The sequence below is a fragment of the Quercus robur genome, chromosome 8 (genome assembly GCF_932294415.1).
Source record: "Quercus robur chromosome 8, dhQueRobu3.1, whole genome shotgun sequence".
NCBI classification, from domain to species: Eukaryota; Viridiplantae; Streptophyta; class Magnoliopsida; order Fagales; family Fagaceae; genus Quercus; species Quercus robur.
This window is the reverse complement of record NC_065541.1, coordinates 15,192,113-15,212,933: the sequence shown is the minus strand read 5'-3', so window position 1 is coordinate 15,212,933 and position 20,821 is coordinate 15,192,113. Positions and strand designations below refer to the sequence as shown.

Genomic DNA, 20,821 nt, shown 5'->3' with positions numbered 1-20,821 from the left:
GGTGTGTTTCTTACGAAAAAAATAAGAAGAAAAGGTAGATTAGGTGTGTTTAACATTTTGACAATTGCTCACTACCACTCTCAAATTTTTTCGTACCTATTAACCGCCAACATCAACAACCAAGGCATTTGTCATATGAACAATTTCTTCTGTCGCTATTGTGGTGAGCACAGCACAATATACTATAAGCTTACTCCAATTCCATACATTCATGAGCATGTACAAGATTCATGATTGTCCAAATAATTGCTATTCCTACTAATTAAGCTCTCATATTAAAAGACTTTTATCACCCATCAGAATTTATATATATGAGTGAAACTTACGTTAGGAACTATAGGTCAAAATATTCTATGCAGCTTAAGAAACTACGATCCTAACATCAAAGAATGTTACATCAGTAAGAGTGAGATAACTCTCAAAAAAGGGTGTCAATATTGTTATCCTTGAAGAAGTCATCATCTCAATGACTTATTATTATTCGTAGAATAAGGTTTAGTTTTGGGAATCACCTTTTAATGTTATGACTTATGAGCTAGAATGCGACCTCTTCATGATCATCTCAACTTTTCTTGTATTAGACCTAGTTTTCATGCCTGGGAAAGTTCCTTGCAAATACCTAATGATAATCATTTAGGATTGTACGGCACATGCAGACAATATACCCTTTTTTGTTCTACATAATTGGTTGGCTGTTACCTAATTTATAATAGTTTCATATTACTTTGTGAGATTAAATGTTATTGAAATTCTATTTTTAATTTATTATATATAGAATAAATAAATTTGATAAAGAAATAAAATAATTCAATTTTGTAAAGAGTAATTACAAGAAAGGAAATAAATATAAGAAGAAATAGACATTAATAAACTATAGTCATTTTATTTGCAAACATAGCATGCTGAAAAAGATTCTTCAGTAGTCCTAGGTCCCAAAAGTGTATGAAAAATACTGTCAAAAAACGCAATATTACAGAGGAAATTAAGTAAAACAGAATCCCAATGGGACTTAGGACAAGTTACTTTGTTAGATTAAATATTATTGAAATTAGTTTCTCAAAAAAAAAAAATATTATTGAAATTCTATTTTTAGTTAATTATAAATAGAATAAATAAATTTTATAAAGTGTAATTACAAGAAAGGAAATAATTATAAGAACAAGTAGACATTAATAAACTGCAAGTCATTTTATTTTCCAACATAACATAATGAAAAAGATTCTTCAATAGTCATTTTTTTTTACAAGATAGAAATTCTACTCTGACCTACTCTAAGTGTATATGTATGTAAAACTCTTTCTTAGAGACATGAACCTCAGCTCTTACCCTCTATACCCCACAAGCACTTATACTTGTGGGATGATCATTGCACCAAAGATGTATGCTAGTGATTCTTCAATAGTCCTAATCCCTAAAAGTATATGACAAAAACCATCAAAGCCCAATATAACAAAGGAAATTAAGGGCCTATTTGGATTGAGGGGGAAAGGAGGGTAATTGGGAGGAGTACTGGAGTAGAGTTGGCTGAAACTAGACTAATTTTGGGCTAATTCTACTCTACTTCCCTCTTTCTCCCTCAATCCAATTGGACCATAAGTAAAACATATTTCTAATGGACTTATGACAAGTCATTTTCAAAAAGAAAATTAGAAAGATGTAGTCTATTTTCTCTTTAGTGGTATGTTTCTCATTTTTGTGGTCTCAATTTTGTTTAATCACTTGTTGAGGAATATATAGAGGTCTCAAATTTCAACCTAATTAATTTTAGGAAGGAAAAAAAAAAAATTATTTTTTTATTGGGAGTTTCAACCTATGATGTCCACTTCTGATGATAACTCTTTATCATTAAACCAAGACACCAATCAATTTTTTATGTAGGTAGGGGTTGAACCTCATATCTCTTATATCACCATTAGAGACTTTACCAATTAAACTAACCAGAACCAAAAAAAAAAAAAAAAAAAAAAAAAAAAAAAAAAAAAAAACCCTAAAAGACCTAACATAATGAAAGTACACAAATAATTATTTCCCCTTGTGCTATTGGACTATTTCCGAATACTTAGGAAAAAGTTGGTAAATACTAATAACTTGATGGTACCTCATCCAATCACCATATACTTTTTCGTAGTTTCCGAACCACGTAGTGCGTAGTGTACGGTGCATCAATGAATAACCCAACCACTTGCATAGTTACCCAACTAAAAGTGCACCCTGTCCCAATCCAAAAAGCAAAAATTACACTTGCACTCGTTATTTTAGGACCATAATTAATTCTATACCAATTTTTACAATAATTCTATATGGATATTGTAATGGATTGTTAATAACTTTTACATAAATTATTACTATTTTTTTCTATTCATATTTAAAAATGAGTATGAAATTATTAATGAATCCAGCTAACGAGTGTTATTAGAATATATGTTAATGGACTATTTTTTAAAGAAAAATGCTAAAATGCCTTATGAGCATTTTTTTTTAATTATTTATAGAGTTTCAATCTATTTTAATGATTGCTCTCTTTATCTTCAGGCCAAGACAAAAATCTGTTTTTCGTGTAGGCAAGAATTGAATCCAAATTTCTTATTCAACCATAAGAGATTTTAACAATTAAGCTAACTGGGAAAATGATAAAACAATTAATTTTTCTAACTTTTTTATATTTTTCATGAAAATAGTGTTAAAATTTTTCTAATATGGTTCATTAACGATTGTCTTAAAGAAACCTGTTAACATAACATTAAAAAAAAAATTAATATCACTTTCATGAAAATTATAAAAATGAGTCAAAAAAATCAATTACTTCTTTTTTTCTCAATTTTTTTTTAAAAAAAATAATTACTAAATCTCTCTCTCTCTCTCTCTCTCTCTCTCTCTCTCTCTCTCTCTCTCTCTCTATATATATATATATATATATATATTGTTCTATAATTTATAGTAGGAGTAGACTAATAGACACAAAAGAAATTGAAAAATCCCCAAAATCCCACCATTTCATCGGGGTATTTTGGTCATATTACATAAACCGAGGTCATTTTGGGAACACCAAAAAAATCCACCTCGAGGCGCGTTTTTTTTTTTATTACAGCCAACGGCGACTCACGGAATTTTAAAACGCAGGGAAATAAAAACCCACTTCACACTCTGCTTTTTCATTCATTTCTTGGAAATACTTTTCCTTTATTAAAAATCAATTTCTCACAACAACTTGCTTTTTTGTTTTTGTTTTTCTCGAAGTACTTAGCATTAGCAGTAGTGTTTCCATTTTGTTCTTGTTTCCAAACATACAAAATAAAATAAATAAATAAAGAAGTTCGTATCTGGTTCTCTCTTTTCTTCTCTTCTCTCATCAAACAAACACATATTCCTTTCTTTCTCTTAAAAAAACAAAAGTCTCTGAAAAATCACTTTCAGAAAACATGTAGTAACTGCCTCAACCGATGTCGATTCAACAGGTAACGTGGAAATAATCACTGTCCCTTCTGTCAATGCAGTTACTGTTTTACACTGTCTGTTTTTATTTCCTTTTTGTTTTTTTTTGCAATTTCTCTTTGCTTTTGGTTTTTGGTTTCTGGGGTCGATTCAAAAAACTTTTTTTTTTCTTGATTCATTGATTGTTTGGTTTTTCTTGAGCTGTGTTTGGTTGCTGAGGAAAAAAAAAAAGCTGACTTGAAGAAAAGAAAGTGTTCATGAGCTTGATCAAATGCTTGTCTATTTTTACGAAGTAATTATATATTCAATTGTTTAACCATTTTTCTATGTAGTGATCTTGATTTTCTGCTCTATATTTAAATTTCTACTTAGAAAGATTGAGCATCAGATAGATAGTTTAGTAAAATATCTATTGTTGCCAGATGGGGTTTCTCGTTCTAATCAAATTTAATAAATTCAGAGCAGAAATGAGGTAGTCTATGGCGTACAAGTCTAATATTGCTAATTGATTAATACCCTTTTTTATGTATTTAAAAGTTTATATGGTAACAAAGTCAAATTGAAACTAATTGGAAGGATAGTTGTATTATAATCTAATCTGAAATCTCAATCGGGTCTTCTACGTTGTTGTCATTGTGTGCTTGTATTGAATTGTGCATTAAGACTTTTTCTGGGTTGTTTTAATAGAATGTTCTTCTGGCATATTTCTGTTAGTTTGTTGTTGAAATCTCTATTTGACTTCTTGGGTGGCTATGAATATTGAACAGTTGATCTATAAGTTGACTTCTTAGTTTTTAGCTTCTTGGATTGAGTAGTAGGATAGGATTTCTAGTGGTTCAGTTTTCTTTTTCGACTTAGTTTTGTTGAAACATTGTTGGGCCAATATGCAGGTTTGTCGAAGGATTGGACAATTGAATAGGGAGTATTGAAGAACAGAAGAGGAGATGAAAGGGGAGTCATCGGGGTTGATTATTGGGATTTCCATAGGTGTGGTGATTGGAGTGGTTTTGGCTATTTTTGCACTGTTTTGTTTTAGGTACCATAGGAAGCGCTCGCAGATAGGGAATAGCAGTTCGAGGAGAGCAGCAGCTATCCCTATCCGTACAAATGGTGCTGATTCTTGTACTATATTATCTGACTCAACCATTGGTCCAGAATCTCCTGTGAAGTCTGGACGTAATGGCAGGTCCTTATGGCTTGAGGGATTCAGGAGGAGCAATGTGGTCTCGGCATCTGGAATACTTGAGTATCCTTACAAGTATGCTTTCCTTTGCACTTTCTGCACCTATACACCATGGTTTTGGATGAAATAGTTTCTTATCATTATCATATCTATATATGTCTTAAGATTTTTAACAATGATCAATTGTATATATAGAAGTGGCATTTTGGCCTCTTTTTTTTTTTTTTTTTTTTTTTGTGTGCCCTTGAAAAGGTGCAACTTTATACAATTTGTGAAAATGTTGACTATGCTCAGTCGAGACCTATCATGTCTTTCCAGTCTTAGAATCTTAAAATATTTATAAAAAAAAAAAATGATGATAATCTGTCAACAATCGAGAGAATTGGTTGGAATTTTTCATGAGTATAACCCATGTTACACCATTCCAACGATTATTAGATTTGTCATTTTGAGATGTGCGCTTTTTGTGTTTTGGTGGCTATTAATACAAGTAGTAGCTGTTCTCCACACCTAGGTTTCTTTGAGCTTTCCTTTTACCCCCTTTTTAATTAATTTTGGCTTAATGGTTTTCATGCAGGGATCTGCAGAAAGCAACCCGTAATTTCACAACTTTAATAGGACAAGGTGCATTTGGTCCTGTTTACAGAGCTCAGATGTCAAGTGGTGAGACAGTTGCTGTTAAAGTGCTTGCAACTGATTCTAAACAAGGGGAGAAAGAGTTCCAGACAGAGGTAGTGATGATTAATGGATGATATTTTTTTATATTTCATGTACCCAACAGCATATATTTGTCTACAAAATAAATTTGGTGGGAAAATTTGGTAGAGTATGGGAGCTCGATGATCAGTCAATCAGGAAAGTGAGACAACGTAATAACTATCAGGAAAACTAATAAACAAAATCCTCCCAGAAATTAGCTGCTTATAAACATGTACGAGAGCTTTATTCCATCCTTCAAGAAAAAACTACTCCTTTTGCCTTTGTGTAAACAACCACCAGTTTGAATGTGTCTTAGTTGCCATTCATTGACATGAAACTGATTTCTTTATGTAATATTTTTCTGTTCTTAAAACAGTTTCATCAGTTTTAACCCCCCTTCTAATCATTCTCAGGTTATGTTATTGGGAAGGTTGCATCACCGGAATCTTGTGAATTTGGTTGGATATTGTGCAGAAAAAGGCCAGCATATGCTTTTATACGTCTATATGAATAAAGGCAGCTTGGCTTCTCATTTGTACAGTAAGCAGCCTATCATCTTTATGATATAACTCAACTATATTGAGTTTCTACAAATGCATGATTTGTATGTCTCTGGCATGACTGAATTTTTTGGTCTTCCTTGACCTTTTTTTTTTTTTTTCCTTCTAGCAACTTGAGTCATCCTTTCATAATGCATTGGTGCATTGAACTAACCTTGTGCTAGAATAACTCTGTGCATTTTATTGTTTTATTCATATATTAAGTAATAAACATCATAATTTTCTTCTTAATGCAGGTGAAAAACATGAAGCATTGAACTGGGATTTAAGAGTTCATATATCTTTAGATATTGCAAGAGGTTTGGAGTATCTTCATGATGGGGTAATTAGACATCTTATGTCTACTAAATGATGGATATCTGTCTTTTTGTGTGAACACCTGTACATGCATATGATTTATTTAAGGTGCTTATTTGTTATTACCTATATTATCACTTCAGGCAGTTCCTCCTGTAATACACCGTGATATTAAATCTTCCAATATTCTATTGGATCAGTCCATGAGAGCCAGGGTACGTCTCTTTTCATGATTGTTGATTATCTTTACCTCAAAAGAGTGTAATTATTTTGCTATTTGAAGAGGACCTTTATATTTAAGCCCTTGATAGACGTTCCTGAGTTTTGGATCATTTGAAATAAAACTTTTCCAAAGATACAAGTAATTGGTTTGGCCGCCTCTTATATTGTTGTAGCTTGTTGTGCTGGATCAAGCAGGTTGCTGATTTTGGGCTTTCAAGAGAAGAGATGGTGGACAAACACGCAGTTAATGTACGGGGTACTTTTGGGTATCTTGATCCCGAGTATATATCCACAAAGGCTTTCACTAAGAAAAGTGATGTTTACAGTTTTGGAGTGTTGCTCTTTGAACTTATTGCTGGCAGAAATCCTCAACAGGGTCTCATGGAATATGTTGAGCTCGTAAGCTCTCTCTCTCTCTCTCTCTCTCTCTCTCTCTCTCTACGTGTGTGTGTGTGTATTAATGCAAATAAAGCAATATAGGAATATAGTACTGGAAGTAGATTGTAATTCTTTTTGAGTAGTTTTAATACAATCCGTATTTGAGCTTCTTCCTATGTTTAATATAGTTATTTTACTTAGAAAAAAGTGTGATACTGGAAGTGCAAGGGTCATTACCTTGAAGTTTTGAATAATATTTATGATTCCTCTATTGTTTTTGTCATATAATAAAATTCTAGAATAAGTGAAAATGCACCGAATGTTAAAGAATGGCTGAAGACAAGCTTTGCAGTTAAGGCCAAAGGCCACAATTGTTTTATCCAATCCCAAAGGGAAAATTTATGTTACTCAAAAGAAAAAGGATCATTGTTGACTTGTGTTGCATAAGTGCTGACCTGGTCGCAGTCACGTATGCTTGCTATTTTAATGCATTTTCTTGTTTGATGAATAGGCAGCAATGAATATTGAGGGAAAAGTTGGATGGGAGGAAATTGTGGATTCCCGCCTGGAAGGGAAATTTGATGTGCAAGAACTCAACGAAGTGGCAACTCTTGCATACAAATGCATCAACCGAGCCCCAAGAAAACGACCTTCCATGAGGGATGTTGTGCAAGTGCTGTCGAGGATCATTAAGTTGAGGCACAATAGGAAACATCACAAAAATTCCTTATCTGCCACAGCAGATGAAGTCTCCATTGATGTTGACCAACTAGAAACCAGGTCTCCAATCTCTGAACACCGAAGAGAGGAATCTATGGATAGCACAGTTGACACCTATGAACTATAGATGATGGTTTTTCCATTTGTTAATTTGTTTTGTTCCTTGGTTTCTTGGTTTTGCTTTTTGCTGTATATCCAGTCTAAAAGGAGTTCAAAGGCTAGCAGATCTGTTGTAGTTCTGATTTACTCTCGAGTGACTTAGGATTCAGATCAGCGTCTCATGAATTTTGTGCAACATAGTTGATAGTTGTCTTTTTCTTTAGGAAGCATAGACACTTCATTTGGGGTGCCATACTGGTGTCTTACCAGTGTTGTACCTTGCTGTGTCATTATAATTTTTCAAAAATTGCTTGTGTCGCCATCAGGGACGGATCTACGTTGGGGCAGAGGGGGGCCATTGCCCCCCCCCCCCCATTAAAAAAAAAAAAAAAAAAAAACTAGTATAAAAAAATTAAGATTTGCCCTTATATATATATATATATATATATTTGTCTCTCCTCCTCTAAAATATTTAGATATTAACCTACAAGAAAATAAATAAATAAATAAAATTCATGCCCCTTTAACTACAAAAACAAAATAAAAAAATAAATATGGACTAAACAAAAATCGCGCACAAAATAACAAACACTTATTTTGTATGTTATACTTTGTTGATGTGTTTTATAATATGAAATGTTTAAAAAATACTTATTTTGTATGTAGTATTTTGTTAAATATGAAATAGATGCTAGTTTTTATTTTCATAATTTTTTTTTTTGGTTTTAAGCTTTGCCCCCCTCAGGTATGAATCCTGGTTCCGTCCCTGGTCGCCATGTCTTATAGGTACCCATGTCTGTTTGTGCTTCCTAGCTTTTGCGCCCCCCACCCCCCCACCCCCCCAACCCCTTCTCTCTCTCTCCTCTTTCTCTATGTTCGCTAATATGACACGACGCATCTTTATGTTTGTAAATTCATAGTTAAGAAATGAAAATGAAGGAAAATAGCTCTTTACCTCTATTTTATTTTGGAGTGGTATTGGCTTTCTGTCAACCCAATCATTATCATGCTTGTCTCTAGTATTACACCCTCCTAAGGTTTCACTGTGATAACTGATAACCTCTCTAAATCAACATACCTTTTTAAGATAGGGTGCTCTTTTCTTTAGTTTTCTCTCAAAATAAATGACTTGTGGGCCTGTGGCAGTTGTGGGAGAGATGACTCATTCTCATCATTCACCGGTATCACCACGGGTCCATTCATTATGGAGTAGATTGTTGCTTTTCTCGGTCAAACCTTACGGCATATTTAGTACGAAAGAACATACTTAGAATTGGATGGCTATAAATTTGTAATAAGCTAATACTCATTTGGATGTGTAATGACTTTTTTTTTTTTTTTTGAGAAGCAAAAAAAAGAAGTCATTATAATGAAAACTCATGGTGTAAACATTATAAGGACTTTAAATAAGGATTTTTTTTTTTTTTTTTTAATATTGAAACTCTCTCCCAAAAAAAATAATAATAATTGCTCCTCTATAATATTTTAAGATCATTTTTTGTTAATAAAAAGTAACATTTCTAAATATTAATTGCAATAATTTAATACCATAATCATTTTATATTATAGTGTTAAATTAAATAATTTTTTTTTAAAAAAAAAATTGCAAACTCATTTTCTTTATGTATTAATTTAAATTTAATATATGTACTACCTTTTTTTATTTTTTTATTTTATGAAACATGTATTTTTTTTATAAAATCAAACTTGTTTAATATATAATCATGCTAGTATTTAGGGGAGATATTAAGATAGCATTTTTTTAATTTATAAATAAGATAGTATTTCACGCCTATAGTTTTTGTTCTATGATTGCTTTTATTAATCAGGTTAAGAGACTAATTGTTTTTTGGTGTAAGTAGAGATTAAACTTCAAATCTCTTATTTGTTAACATGAGACTTTACTAGGTGAGTTGATTAGATAGTAATCTACATATATATATATATATATATATATTAAAAGCCAAAGTTTAGGGAAAACTCAATTAAATTTCAATTTGATTCTCAATTTTGCGCCATGTGTTTCATCTAATTTTTAATTTTTATACCAAGTGAACTATTGAGTGTAAAAATCGAAGAGTCCAAATCCAATTAATTGGATTTCAATTGGAGTCCAATTTTGCGTCCATCTAGTTTTTTTTTTTTTAATTTTTGTGGCAAGTGAATTATTGAGTGCAAAAACTGAAGAGTCCAAATTCAATTAAATTCTAAATTATATATATAATATATGAGAAACCATTACATATTTTAGAAATGTATTGTTTAAAAAAATGTGTAAGCTAATACCATATATAATTTGGACATCTTCTCAAGAAAATGTATAATTTGAATTGTGTAATTGTGATTGTTTTTAATTGTACCCGTGCATATATATTGGGTTGTAAACACAAAATTTCTCAATTGCAGAAAATCAAACAAATTGAAAAAGGTGTCACAAATTTATTTTTGTATTAATCAAGTAGTGAGTACAATCTCTGTTTCGATTCTTTCACAAAAGAATACTCTTCTGATTCTATCTTCTTTGTGGTCTTGACTCAAACAGGAAATCCTCTTGGCATTGGTTGGAAGATGGATTGAACAGTCTTCACAACAAATCTCTGGCTTTGAGCTTGTTAGAGATTTGTTGTTCTGCAAGTTCTTCAAGTCCTTCAATTGTTCTTCAAGTTCTTTGAAGATTTTTTGATTTTAGGTTGAAATTCTTCAGTGCTTTAGAGGCAACTTGGTCTTGAAAATGATAGTGATGTCCTCTATTTATAGTGGTTTTAAAGGATAAACTCCACTTTGAATTGATATACTTGAAAAGATGTAGTAGACTCTGATTGGCCCAAATTTTTCTTAGAGATAATTATCTCTATTTATCTATTTTGATAAAGGTCATATTTTTATAAAGATAATAATCAACAAAGATAAATAATTATCTCTGTAGGGTCCTTGGGCCTAGAAGTACATTATTTATTCATATGTTGGGCCTATGGCCCAAGCCGAGGACAAAGATCCGCCCAAGGATGAGATGTCTTCATCAGTGGAATTTACACTGATGAATAAATGGTGGGGTTTAGTCCTAAAGGCTCCGGAAAGTTTGCCGAGGATGAAAACCTCCTCGCCCGTGCTTAGCCGAGGTCCTGGGAAATAGATTGACAGCAAAGATGGCAATCCCTGAAATTCGTTTGGGGTGGACAAGTATAACAGAGATATGAGATAAAGATGAACCCCAAAATATCTGGGGAGAAAGCTGCTGCCTCCGCATTAAATGCACTGCAACTAATCCCCTAGCCGTATTAATGTGGACGCAATGCTTGAACAGTGTATTTCAGCCTTACAGCCACTACTTGAAGACTTATAAGAAGGACTGATGGGACAACTATCAACCCTAACCATCTAGCATATAGGTGGACAGTTGAGGTGAAGAGAGAAGAGAGTATAAAAGGAGAGGAGAAAGAACAATGTAGGGGATCGGAAATGAGAGAGAAAAAACACTGTAGCAATCCACAATCAAACTTGTAACACTTTCTAAGAACATTATATTAGAACTGTTGTCCTCGGATTTCGTCAAGGATGTTCCTTCTTCATTTCTTAATAGTCCACTTTTATCTTTTTGTCATGAAACCTATCCATGTCCTAGTGTTTCAACCCATTCCTCTACAAATTCATTGTTTTGGGCCTCTTGGGCCAAAGTCTGTCCACGTGCTGGGCTAGCTTTTTTCAAGTCGGGTCCCTACAATCTCTATTTAATTTATTTATTTTAATTAAGATAATTATCCATAAATTTTGAATAGGAAATTTATCTTTGTCTTGTGGGCCAAATGACACCTGGCAAATTTTAATATACCAATGTGATGTCAATTTGGATGATACATGTCATCATTTGATTTAATTAATTTAATGACATATTAATTTGGAATTTGTCACTAAACTTTTGACGTGGCATTTTGTAATTGGCTTGACAAATTTTTGCCTCAATTATACAATTATTTAAGTTATACATTATTGAATGTTAAGCGAGACCCACAAAGAATATTAAAATAATTATGTAAGCACTTAAGTAAATTTGATTGAAATATGACTCAATTTTTATCATCAAATCTTGTTATAACATATTGTGAAATACATGATTCTCAAAAAAAAAATATATATATATATATATATATTGTGAAATACATATTTTGGATTTTATTGCTGTGTTATCACCACACCTATGCAGAATATTTATTCCATTACAACTTTTATAACACTTATTCTTATTTCTAACTTATCATCATTATTGTGTACCAAATGTGCCATTAGTTACAATTTTTTAGGCATTGTATCTTAGAATTCAATCTCGTGGTTAAATTGACCAAAAGTGATACAACTGAATTTAATTATGCTAAAAAGAAGATATATTATTTGTGTTATATTGTTTAATACAGCCATGTGATTGATATTATTTAGAGAACCTAAGATTAGAAACTACTCATAATTTTTATCTTTTATATTTTTCTCTAATTTTGGGGCCAAAATACTAGATGACTGAATTTTTCATAATACAAAAGGATTAAAAAAAATCATTAATTAAATTGGTTAATAAAGAAAAATGGAATACTAAAAGTGAGAGGTAAAAATAACCTTTCCTTACTCTTAACGGTTGACGGTTGATGAGAGAAACATGCATTGCTAATCCAAAATGAAAAGGGCTAATTTTTTTCTTCAATTTTATTTTAACACAAGTCATAGAAAATAATAGTATTTATTTTTTCAAAATCTGTGGATTAAATTCAGATCTCTTTGTAAAAAAAAAAAAAAATTAAGGTCATTGCTCTATTTTATTAAGGTGAGTATGTAAATGATAATTAATATTTATTTTTACTCTTGTGAGAAACAAACAGGCACACACATGAAGGGAGAAAGAATGAGGTTTTAATATAAAAAAACACCAAAAACTTTTCTAAAAAACAACAGTAACTTTTTAGGGTAGGTGAGACAAATTATAGTTGTGGGGTCCAATAATTTGTGGCCCTGGCCCATTTTTACATTGGGACCCAAGGCTCGAGTCGAGGAAGGTTATAGCCGAGGATAGGTAATAAAAGTCCAAATAGTTTTGAGACACAACCGAGGATGATTCTGTCATCGGCATATCCGAGGTCTCCCTGGAAGGAAGGGCAAAAATGGTATAGGAACAGTTTGGGAAAAAATCTAAAATATCTAGGTCAATAGAGAAGGGTACGCTGGATAGTATAACGACTAAGGACAAAGGGAAAGCTGCCCTTACTGCCATTCAATACTCTGCACCTGACAGAGCCATACTCTTCAGCTTTTACAACCACCCCCAACTACTCTGGGTATGGGCTGATGGGACAAGTATTAGTCCTGGAAAATCGAACCCACACGTGAACGTTGGATAAGGGATACAGGCTAGTATAAAAGGAAAAGTAAGCAATCCGGGGAAAGGGGTTGGGAAAAGTGGCCAAAAACCAGAGCCTCCCAACCCGCCTCCTGGAAAAAAACTCCTAGAGCGAACATGATTTAATTATGTATAAACACCACGAAAAATCCACTGTCTTGTGACCAAGGCCTAGCCTTTCAAACCCACGCTCTATAAATGATATTGTTTAGGCATTTTTACGTGCGAACTCAATATTATTATGGGTCGTTACAAATTGTGTCCTTACAATAGTATTTATAAATATACTCTCTTGAGGAACAAAAATAAATAAATCATTATATATATCTTAATCAAATTTCAAAATATCAATTCTAATAGATTTTTTTATATTAAAGAAATTCAAAAATACCAAGCCTAAAATTCAAAATTCCATTCATCCATTTATAATTTTTTTTTTTTTTCCAAAATGGTTTTGAAAGATAGCAAGAGTCGGGTTATCTCAGCAGCCCAATTTGGAGACCCACAAAACCCAATCTATATCCAGATTCGTCGTCGTTTTGTATACAATCTTGTTCCGCTTCTTCCAGTTGCAAGGAAAAGCTATCTGTTATTATCCATACATCCTCATCATCAGCGAAAGTCACTGAGAGACAAAGAAGAAGCATCAAAAAATGGCAGCCATGGCTGCACTTCAGAGCTCCATGACCTCTCTTTCCCTCTCCTCCAATTCCTTCTTGGGCCAACGCCTCTCTCCTCCTACTCTCTACCCAGTCACGGTACCTTATCCTACAAATCCTCTAAACCTTTTTTTGTTTTCTCAATTTTATTGTGCTTTGTAGCTTTTAAACTCGTTGTACATTGCTATATGAAGTTCCATCATGATTTTCTTCTCAAATTATAGTTTTTTGTTGGTCTTATTATAATGGGTGTTTCACAACTTGGAGCTTTTTCTCAGTTTTTTTTTGGTACTGTGTTTCTCTTAGCTCATTGTGTGTTGGTAATTGAAGTTGCCATCATGTCTTTTCCGCTCATGTTTTGATTCTTTACTGGTAATAGTTTAATGGGTTTTCCACAAGTTAAAGATTTTTGTACTGCTCAAATTTGTTGCGCTTTGTGGCTTTTAACTAATTATTTCATGGTAGTTGAAGTCACAATTTGGAGATACATGCATTGCTAATCTATTATGTTCTTTGTTGGTTGCATTGAGGTGGGTCTAGCACAAATTGGAGCAACTGTTCATTGTTTGGTGTTTGAGCTAAAAAACCAACATATTGGTCACTTTGTGTGTGTTATACTTGGATTTATAGATATCTATGGGTTTTGCACAAATTAATGTAGTATTCCCTTTATTTTGTAAATGAATTAAAATTTAGATGTTGAATTGATTGCTTTAATTTCTCTCAATTACTGAATCCTAGAAAAAAAAAAAAATTCAAACAGGTTTATCTAGAATGAAAAAGATGATAGTACCCAAAGGTTTCTTCTACAATTGGAAGAAGTTGTTCTTTTGGTTTTCTCTCATTATATTTGGGCTTTTTGTTGATAGTTTACAGGTGGGTTTAGTAACTATATTTCATAGTTCATATCTAATAACAAAAAGATAGGCCTTACATGGAGGAAGAAAACTTGTAGTCTAATCCATAAACCATTTAGGAAATTTCTAAGTAGTTTTAGTCAGTAGGGATTGTGTTTCTTAGTTGGAGCGTTGGTCATTTATCTTTGTGTGCTGTCTTTGCTTCCTAAGAATACCAATGTGCTTGAGCCTTGGTCGTAGGTGGTACATGCATCGAAGGGGTTTGGGGTTTGAATATGCTTTAGCATCAAATATAAAATAAAAAGAAGATGGAATGCAAAGGTGCTAGGTCCTTATAGACAAGGTGCCATTACCAGTAGATGTAGTAGACTCCAAGTCTGCTTTCCCAGGCTTAATAAAGTGGAAGTCATTACCATAGTTTAGTATATAAATATAACTTCGTTGATGTGGCTGCACCATTTTTTAATCTGTTACTGAATAGAAGTTCATGCTAAATTGAATTTGAAAACTTTTAGCCCTTTGCTGTTTTGTTGTGTAGTCACAAATTTGCAGAAACAATTGGCGGGTAAATCATGGTGTCTACATTTTTGTCTGTTCTCAGTAGGGACACTCTAACCCTGCCACAAAAGTTTTCCTTCAATATATAACTGTGGCTTGTCCCCTCTAGGCTTGCAACTTAGCTTACTGGAAGTAAAGGTCATCTATTTATTGCTGAGCGATTTTAATCATTTTTCAGATCTCATCCTTATTTGTGTAAATGTCTCCCGGAAATTAAGAGAGTAATGGTCAGAATTTTGCAAGACTTTGATTCAACCTGACAATTTGATAAGCCAAAATTCCGTAATAATTTCTTATTTGTCATCTTTTTCTTGAATCTTGCCCGTAAGCTAGGGTATAATAATCCTTTAACTAAAATTCATCCATGCTTTAGTTTTCTTCTTTCCCATTCAAGGTCAAACAAACCCCCCCCCCCCCAAAAAAAAAAAAGAAAGAAAAAGAAAAGATGATGCATTCTGGTGATCATAGATCCTATATTCCTTGCTATCATAATTTAGAGAAAATCTTAATTGACCTCCTATTAGCATAGGATTTTTCTTTCTTTTTTGCCATTCATCATAGAGTCAGAATTTGACCGCAGCCACCAAAATTGGGATTACTTGATAACATCTTTTCTGTTGATTTTACATGCAGGCCAAGCCAACAGAGAAGCCATGTCTCATTGTAGCAAGGGTTAGTATTACAGGTCCTATCCTTATATTTTCATGTTGATAAACTGTTTCCTTTGTTTAAACAAAATATGATGTGTGTTCCACCCCCCAAAAAAGCTAAAAGCGAAAAAGAAAAGAAATGAAATTGCTGATCTTCGAAGGGGGTAGAACAAAGAATTGTTTGAAGAACTCTACTATATCCATTATGTGTGACTCAGTCATTTAGGGGAAGTTATTTGATTGCAACCTAAAGGTGAATTGGAAGTCATTTAGGAGATGGATAAATTAAAATTATCATTCTCGTGAAACCAAGATAAAAGTTTGGATTAATTTTACATGGTATGGGCATACCATAAATATTGTGTTTCTAATAAATACTCTCTTTGTCTATGCGTGGTGCCTTATATTTTGATCACTTCATTATTGGTAGCAAAGGGCATGACTTTTGATAGAATAAAATGACAAAAAAGAATACATGTGACTAATCTTGATAAGTCTATTAAGGATTCATAGTCGACTACAAAATTTTGGGATAATGACTTGGTTGTTGTTGTTGTTGCTTATAAATAATTTGTTTTTATTTACAGAATTGAGTTGTCATCTTATGTAATTATGGATCTCTTTTTAATTGTCTGGCAGCTTAAACGATGGGAGCGGAAGGAATGTAAGCCAAACAGCCTTCCAGTCCTACACAAAATGCATGTTAAGGTGGGAGATACAGTGAAAGTAATATCGGGGCGTGATAAGGGTAAAATTGGAGAAATTACCAAGATCTTTAAGCATAACAGCTCCGTGGTAGTGAATGAGATAAACTTAAAGACAAAACATGTGAAGAGCAGAGGAGAGGATGAACCTGGCCAGATTCTTAAGGTTATTTTTATTCCTTTATTGGGAACATGAAATCATCAGTTTAATTTTATTTAGTTATTGTCATACTCTATGACATTCTACCATGTAAATGAAAGAAACAAAGTATTTGAATTTCAAGGGTACTTGATTGCTTTGGTTTTCTCATCATGTTAGGAAATACATTGATAGCACAAATGAATATCTTTTTGAATTTTTATTGAGGTGTACGGTTCTTGTTTGCTAGTTGTCCGTCACAAACAGATGTTTTAAATTTGGTGTTGCAGATTGAAGCCCCTATCCACAGCTCAAATGTGATGCTCTACTCAAAAGAACAGAATGTAGCAAGCCGGGTGGGTCATAAAATCCTTGAAGATGGTACACGAGTCCGTTACCTTATAAAGACTGGGGAAATAATCGATAGTGCTGAGAACTGGAAGAAACTGAAGGAAGAGAAAAAGAAAACTGAAGTAGCTGTTGCTTCGTAGAGATCGAATTCATGACTTCACAATTTAAGTAATTTCTGAATCTCTAGATGTATTTCTGATCTTCTTTTATCTTCACTTGTCTAAATATTTTGTTACTGCTCTTTGCTGATCCCTATACACTAGAGTAACATAGTTTTCTTCATCCTGTATTGGTCCTATCATCCACTGCAATTTGGAATATGGATCTCTAGCCTAAACATTTATTTTGTAATATCTTGGGAGTTCAATGCAATTGATAGATATGCATGTGCATATGCCTTTTTTCCCCCTCTTTTCCATGCATTCAAAGTGAGAATTTTCTTTAAGTCCTCTGCATTTTGAAGTGCATATGGGTCGAGGATTGAGGATTCTCTGTTTGACTAAGGATTTTTTATTCAAATAAATTTCGTTGATTGCATGTTTTATTTTTCCATCTATTAAATTGAGGATTTTATGAAGGTGGTGACCGGTGAGGGTGAGAGTGGAAGTTGGTAAAAAGAAGTATAAAATAATAGAATGAAGAACAACAGTGGCTCCAGCAACTGCGAATAGGGCTGTGTAAACAAGTTTAGTTTTGTGGAGTAATGAAAGTTTGAGCTCATTGTCAAGCTCGGCTCAAACTCAAACCAAGCCTACAAACAATGATCAAGATTGAGCTCATCATAAAGTCTAAAAGGTTGAACTCGGCTTGGGTAAGTTTGATTCATTACTCAAGCCGAGCTCGAGTTTAATATCAAGCCTTTGAACTTGAGATCCAACGTAAGTACATTATCAAGTCATATCAAAGCTTATTTTGTTACTCCTAATTAATTAAAGTCTTAATAAGATATGAGTTTATTTGTCAAGCTTATATCAAGTTATTACCAAACCTATAAGCAAGCCTTGACTCAGCTTGTTTTAGATTGACCCTTAATGTTTACAAGCTAGTTTATAAACTTTTTTTTTTTTGGCTTGGGCTCAACTCATTTATCAAACAAGTCTAAAACTTAAGTTCAAACTTGGCTTGTTTATAAACAGACAAACATAAATAAGCTTTTTATAGAGTCAAGCCCGAGATTTTTATGAACAGCTTGGTTGGTTTGCAACCCTTACTGCAATTATTATTTGCTCACAAGCAAGATTGTTGGAGCTCTAACGTTGGGATTGACTCCCTAAATTTTAGGGTAAAAGAGGGGTTTAGGTCATTGTTCAAAGAGCATTGCTATAGAAAATTTACACTCACTTATGTGGGATGCCATTTACCTCATTTAGGGCCCATCATGACACAAAAGGAAGAGGGAGGGTGAAAATTTTCAATGCCTATATAAATTTATAATTACTTTAAGTTGAAAATGTCTAAAAATTTTAAAAAATTAAAATTAAAATTTTATTTTATCATTTTTTTTGGGGGCACTAATTAAGAGATGTATAGTTTCTTAAATTTCTTGTCCATATGTGTGTGACAGGAGATGGGGAATCTTCAACCTCTTCATTTCAAGTCTTTTTCATTTTATCTAGGCTAAAATGCAAACTCTGCCCTATATGTTTCGCCAAAATTCATTTTAATCTTCTAACTTTGCTATTATTTATTTCATTATTTTAGTCATCTAACTTTCAAATTTATTTAATTAAGGTTTTTTTGTTAATCAATTTTTGTTATATGTTGTGATTAATTTTTCAATTTTTTAAATTAAAAAAATTCAATTAATTATTAAAAAATATTTTCCATATTTTTTAAAAAAAATATTTTAACAAAAGTTGATGGATATACCTTAATTGAATAAATTTAAAACTTAGAGGATTGAAATAAACGAAAGCAAAATTAGAGGATTAAAATGAATTATGAAAAAACTTAGAAAATAAATATTACATTTTAACTTTTTATCTACTTTATACCGTTAATATTTTATTTTATAGCTCTAAAACAGTACAAATTGTCATATTATTTAAAATTTTAAATAATTTGGTGACCTAAACACTTTTAGATTTGTAAAATACTAAAATGTAATTTGAATTAGGAAATTGATGAATTTCAAATAAAAACAATCATTTCTCCACCCGAACACGGTCCACATCCCATGGAAAAAAAGATTTACCTCCTAGCATGTCAAGCTTGTACTATTGATGATCAAGAATAGTGAAGAGGATGAGAAGAGTGAAGCTGAAGAGAGGAGTGATGTGGCTGAGACTCCTGTGGTGCCAAGCACCCAGAGAAAAGCTCCAGCCACTTCGGCTCTCTCAGGCAGTTGCAGACAGAGAATTCAGGGCAGCAAGTGTATAGTACAAGGCATTTGGTGAGGTTGTTGGAGAAATATCAAGGCTTTCTGTTCAATTTGAAAAGGATATGACTGGTAATTTAAACTGTTTACACATATTTGAAGTTTTTTTTTTTTTTTAATAAGGAATTATCTTTGATTATTTTGTGTGTGCGCTTGGAAGTCTCCTATTTGTTTTGATGAAAAGGAGATTGAAAGAGGCTCGTGTGGGTTGTGGGTTTGAGCTGAAGCAGGTTTGGGTATAAGTGATTTGGAGAATGGGTTTTGAGTTTTTGGTGTTGGGCGTGGGTTTTTAATTTTTAAAATTTTTTTTTTTCTTCAGCTAAGGACGTCGTTCTTGAGCCAGCAATGGATTTCAGTTTGATGCGAAACGGTGCTGTTTGGGATGGCTGACATGACAAAAAATTACACTTGGAGTGTGACTTGGGTGCAAGCGTGTCACTTTATGGCCACTTAGGCGAGTCCACTAATAGAGGGGCTGCTTTTTGCTAATGGATGGAAATTTGAAGATGTAAAATTTAATTTTCAAATTTCAAAGTATAAAATTCAAACGATCTTAAATTTAAGGGATATATTTTGAAATTTACCCATACAACTATTCAATGATTAATGGGGTCTCTTAATATAGTTATCGTAAATTGAAATTTTGTCCAAAGGAGTGAAGGACCCAAATATTAAAAATGCCACTATATGGGGTAAAATCTGAAAAACCCAAGGATTAAGGCCTAAAGCAAAACAACTAATTTGTAGAGATGGGTAAAAAGCTAACTCACATATGTTTAAGAAAAAATCAAATGAATTAATAACAAAGATAGATAAAATAGGGTAGAAAAGAAGATATTTTGCTCTTATAGAACTTTCTCGATCAATCTAAGGAGAAATACAATTCTTTGATATCATAACTTACAATGAAACTTATACTATACTTTTACAATCATTTTCCTTAGATTCAATTTTTTCTAGATGCCTTGTGCACGGGGGGATCAACTTCTATTTATATTGAGGTTGGATTCATCTCTACCATCCACCTTTAGGGTGGATATGTGTGGTAGGGAGGATACTTGTCCCGCCCCCTACTTCCCTTTCTTTTGAGGTTGAGAATATGAGATTAGTAGGTGACAAGCTACTAGAGCACTATTTGGGGGTGTCATTTAGTTATAAATGCGGCACAATTGTTTGGTGAAGTGCATTTAATGCGGATAAGATGACTGCTTCTTCCTGAAATTTCTTCACCCTTTTCGAGGTCTGTCCGCTCTGGCTTATCTGGGTTGGATCTTTGGACGTGATCAGTTTGAGCTTTGCCTGGGCCGACTCCCTTTTATTTGGGCTCGTTACGCTTGGTCTTGGCTTTTTCTTCTATTATTAAATGATTGAAATATTTTGGGCCTTTAGGCCCACTCTTTTGGATTTTCCCCGCACAGTCACCAAACATATATCTGTGTTTGTATGTTTGGTATGACACTTTATTGTCGTATGAGACCAAACATTAAAAGTTTGTGACTTCGTATTTTGGTGCTGTCATGATGTTTGGCTTGACCTAAAGAGTTGTTATATTATAT

The 20,821-nt window shown here is 32.9% G+C and overlaps 2 protein-coding genes across 2 annotated transcripts; both read left to right on the top strand.

Annotated features, from left to right (window-relative positions):
* The first annotated feature begins 3,185 nt into the window (after positions 1-3,185).
* Positions 3,186-7,912, top strand: LOC126694762 (calcium/calmodulin-regulated receptor-like kinase 1). The gene is made up of 8 exons (XM_050391258.1): positions 3,186-3,455; positions 4,323-4,690; positions 5,193-5,346; positions 5,728-5,854; positions 6,111-6,196; positions 6,315-6,386; positions 6,589-6,792; positions 7,283-7,912. Exons 2-8 carry the CDS (start codon positions 4,377-4,379, stop codon positions 7,616-7,618), a joined length of 1,293 nt encoding a protein of 430 aa, XP_050247215.1. The 5' UTR covers positions 3,186-3,455; positions 4,323-4,376; the 3' UTR covers positions 7,619-7,912.
* A 5,598-nt stretch (positions 7,913-13,510) lies between these two features.
* Positions 13,511-17,294, top strand: LOC126694761 (50S ribosomal protein L24, chloroplastic). Its single transcript, XM_050391257.1, has 4 exons — positions 13,511-13,728; positions 15,678-15,716; positions 16,334-16,564; positions 16,828-17,294. Exons 1-4 carry the CDS (start codon positions 13,624-13,626, stop codon positions 17,026-17,028), a joined length of 576 nt encoding a protein of 191 aa, XP_050247214.1. The 5' UTR covers positions 13,511-13,623; the 3' UTR covers positions 17,029-17,294.
* Positions 17,295-20,821: the final 3,527 nt, after the last annotated feature.

Coding starts and splice junctions, on each gene's coding strand:
- LOC126694762 (XM_050391258.1), top strand. CDS start 4,377: ATGAAAGGGGAGTCATCGGGGTTGATTATTGGGATTTCCATAGGTGTG. Junction 5,855..6,110: donor CTTGGCTTCTCATTTGTACA/GTAAGCAGCCTA, acceptor TTCTTAATGCAG/GTGAAAAACATGAAGCATTG. Junction 6,197..6,314: donor TGGAGTATCTTCATGATGGG/GTAATTAGACAT, acceptor TTATCACTTCAG/GCAGTTCCTCCTGTAATACA.
- LOC126694761 (XM_050391257.1), top strand. CDS start 13,624: ATGGCAGCCATGGCTGCACTTCAGAGCTCCATGACCTCTCTTTCCCTC. Junction 13,729..15,677: donor CTACTCTCTACCCAGTCACG/GTACCTTATCCT, acceptor TTTTACATGCAG/GCCAAGCCAACAGAGAAGCC. Junction 15,717..16,333: donor CATGTCTCATTGTAGCAAGG/GTTAGTATTACA, acceptor ATTGTCTGGCAG/CTTAAACGATGGGAGCGGAA.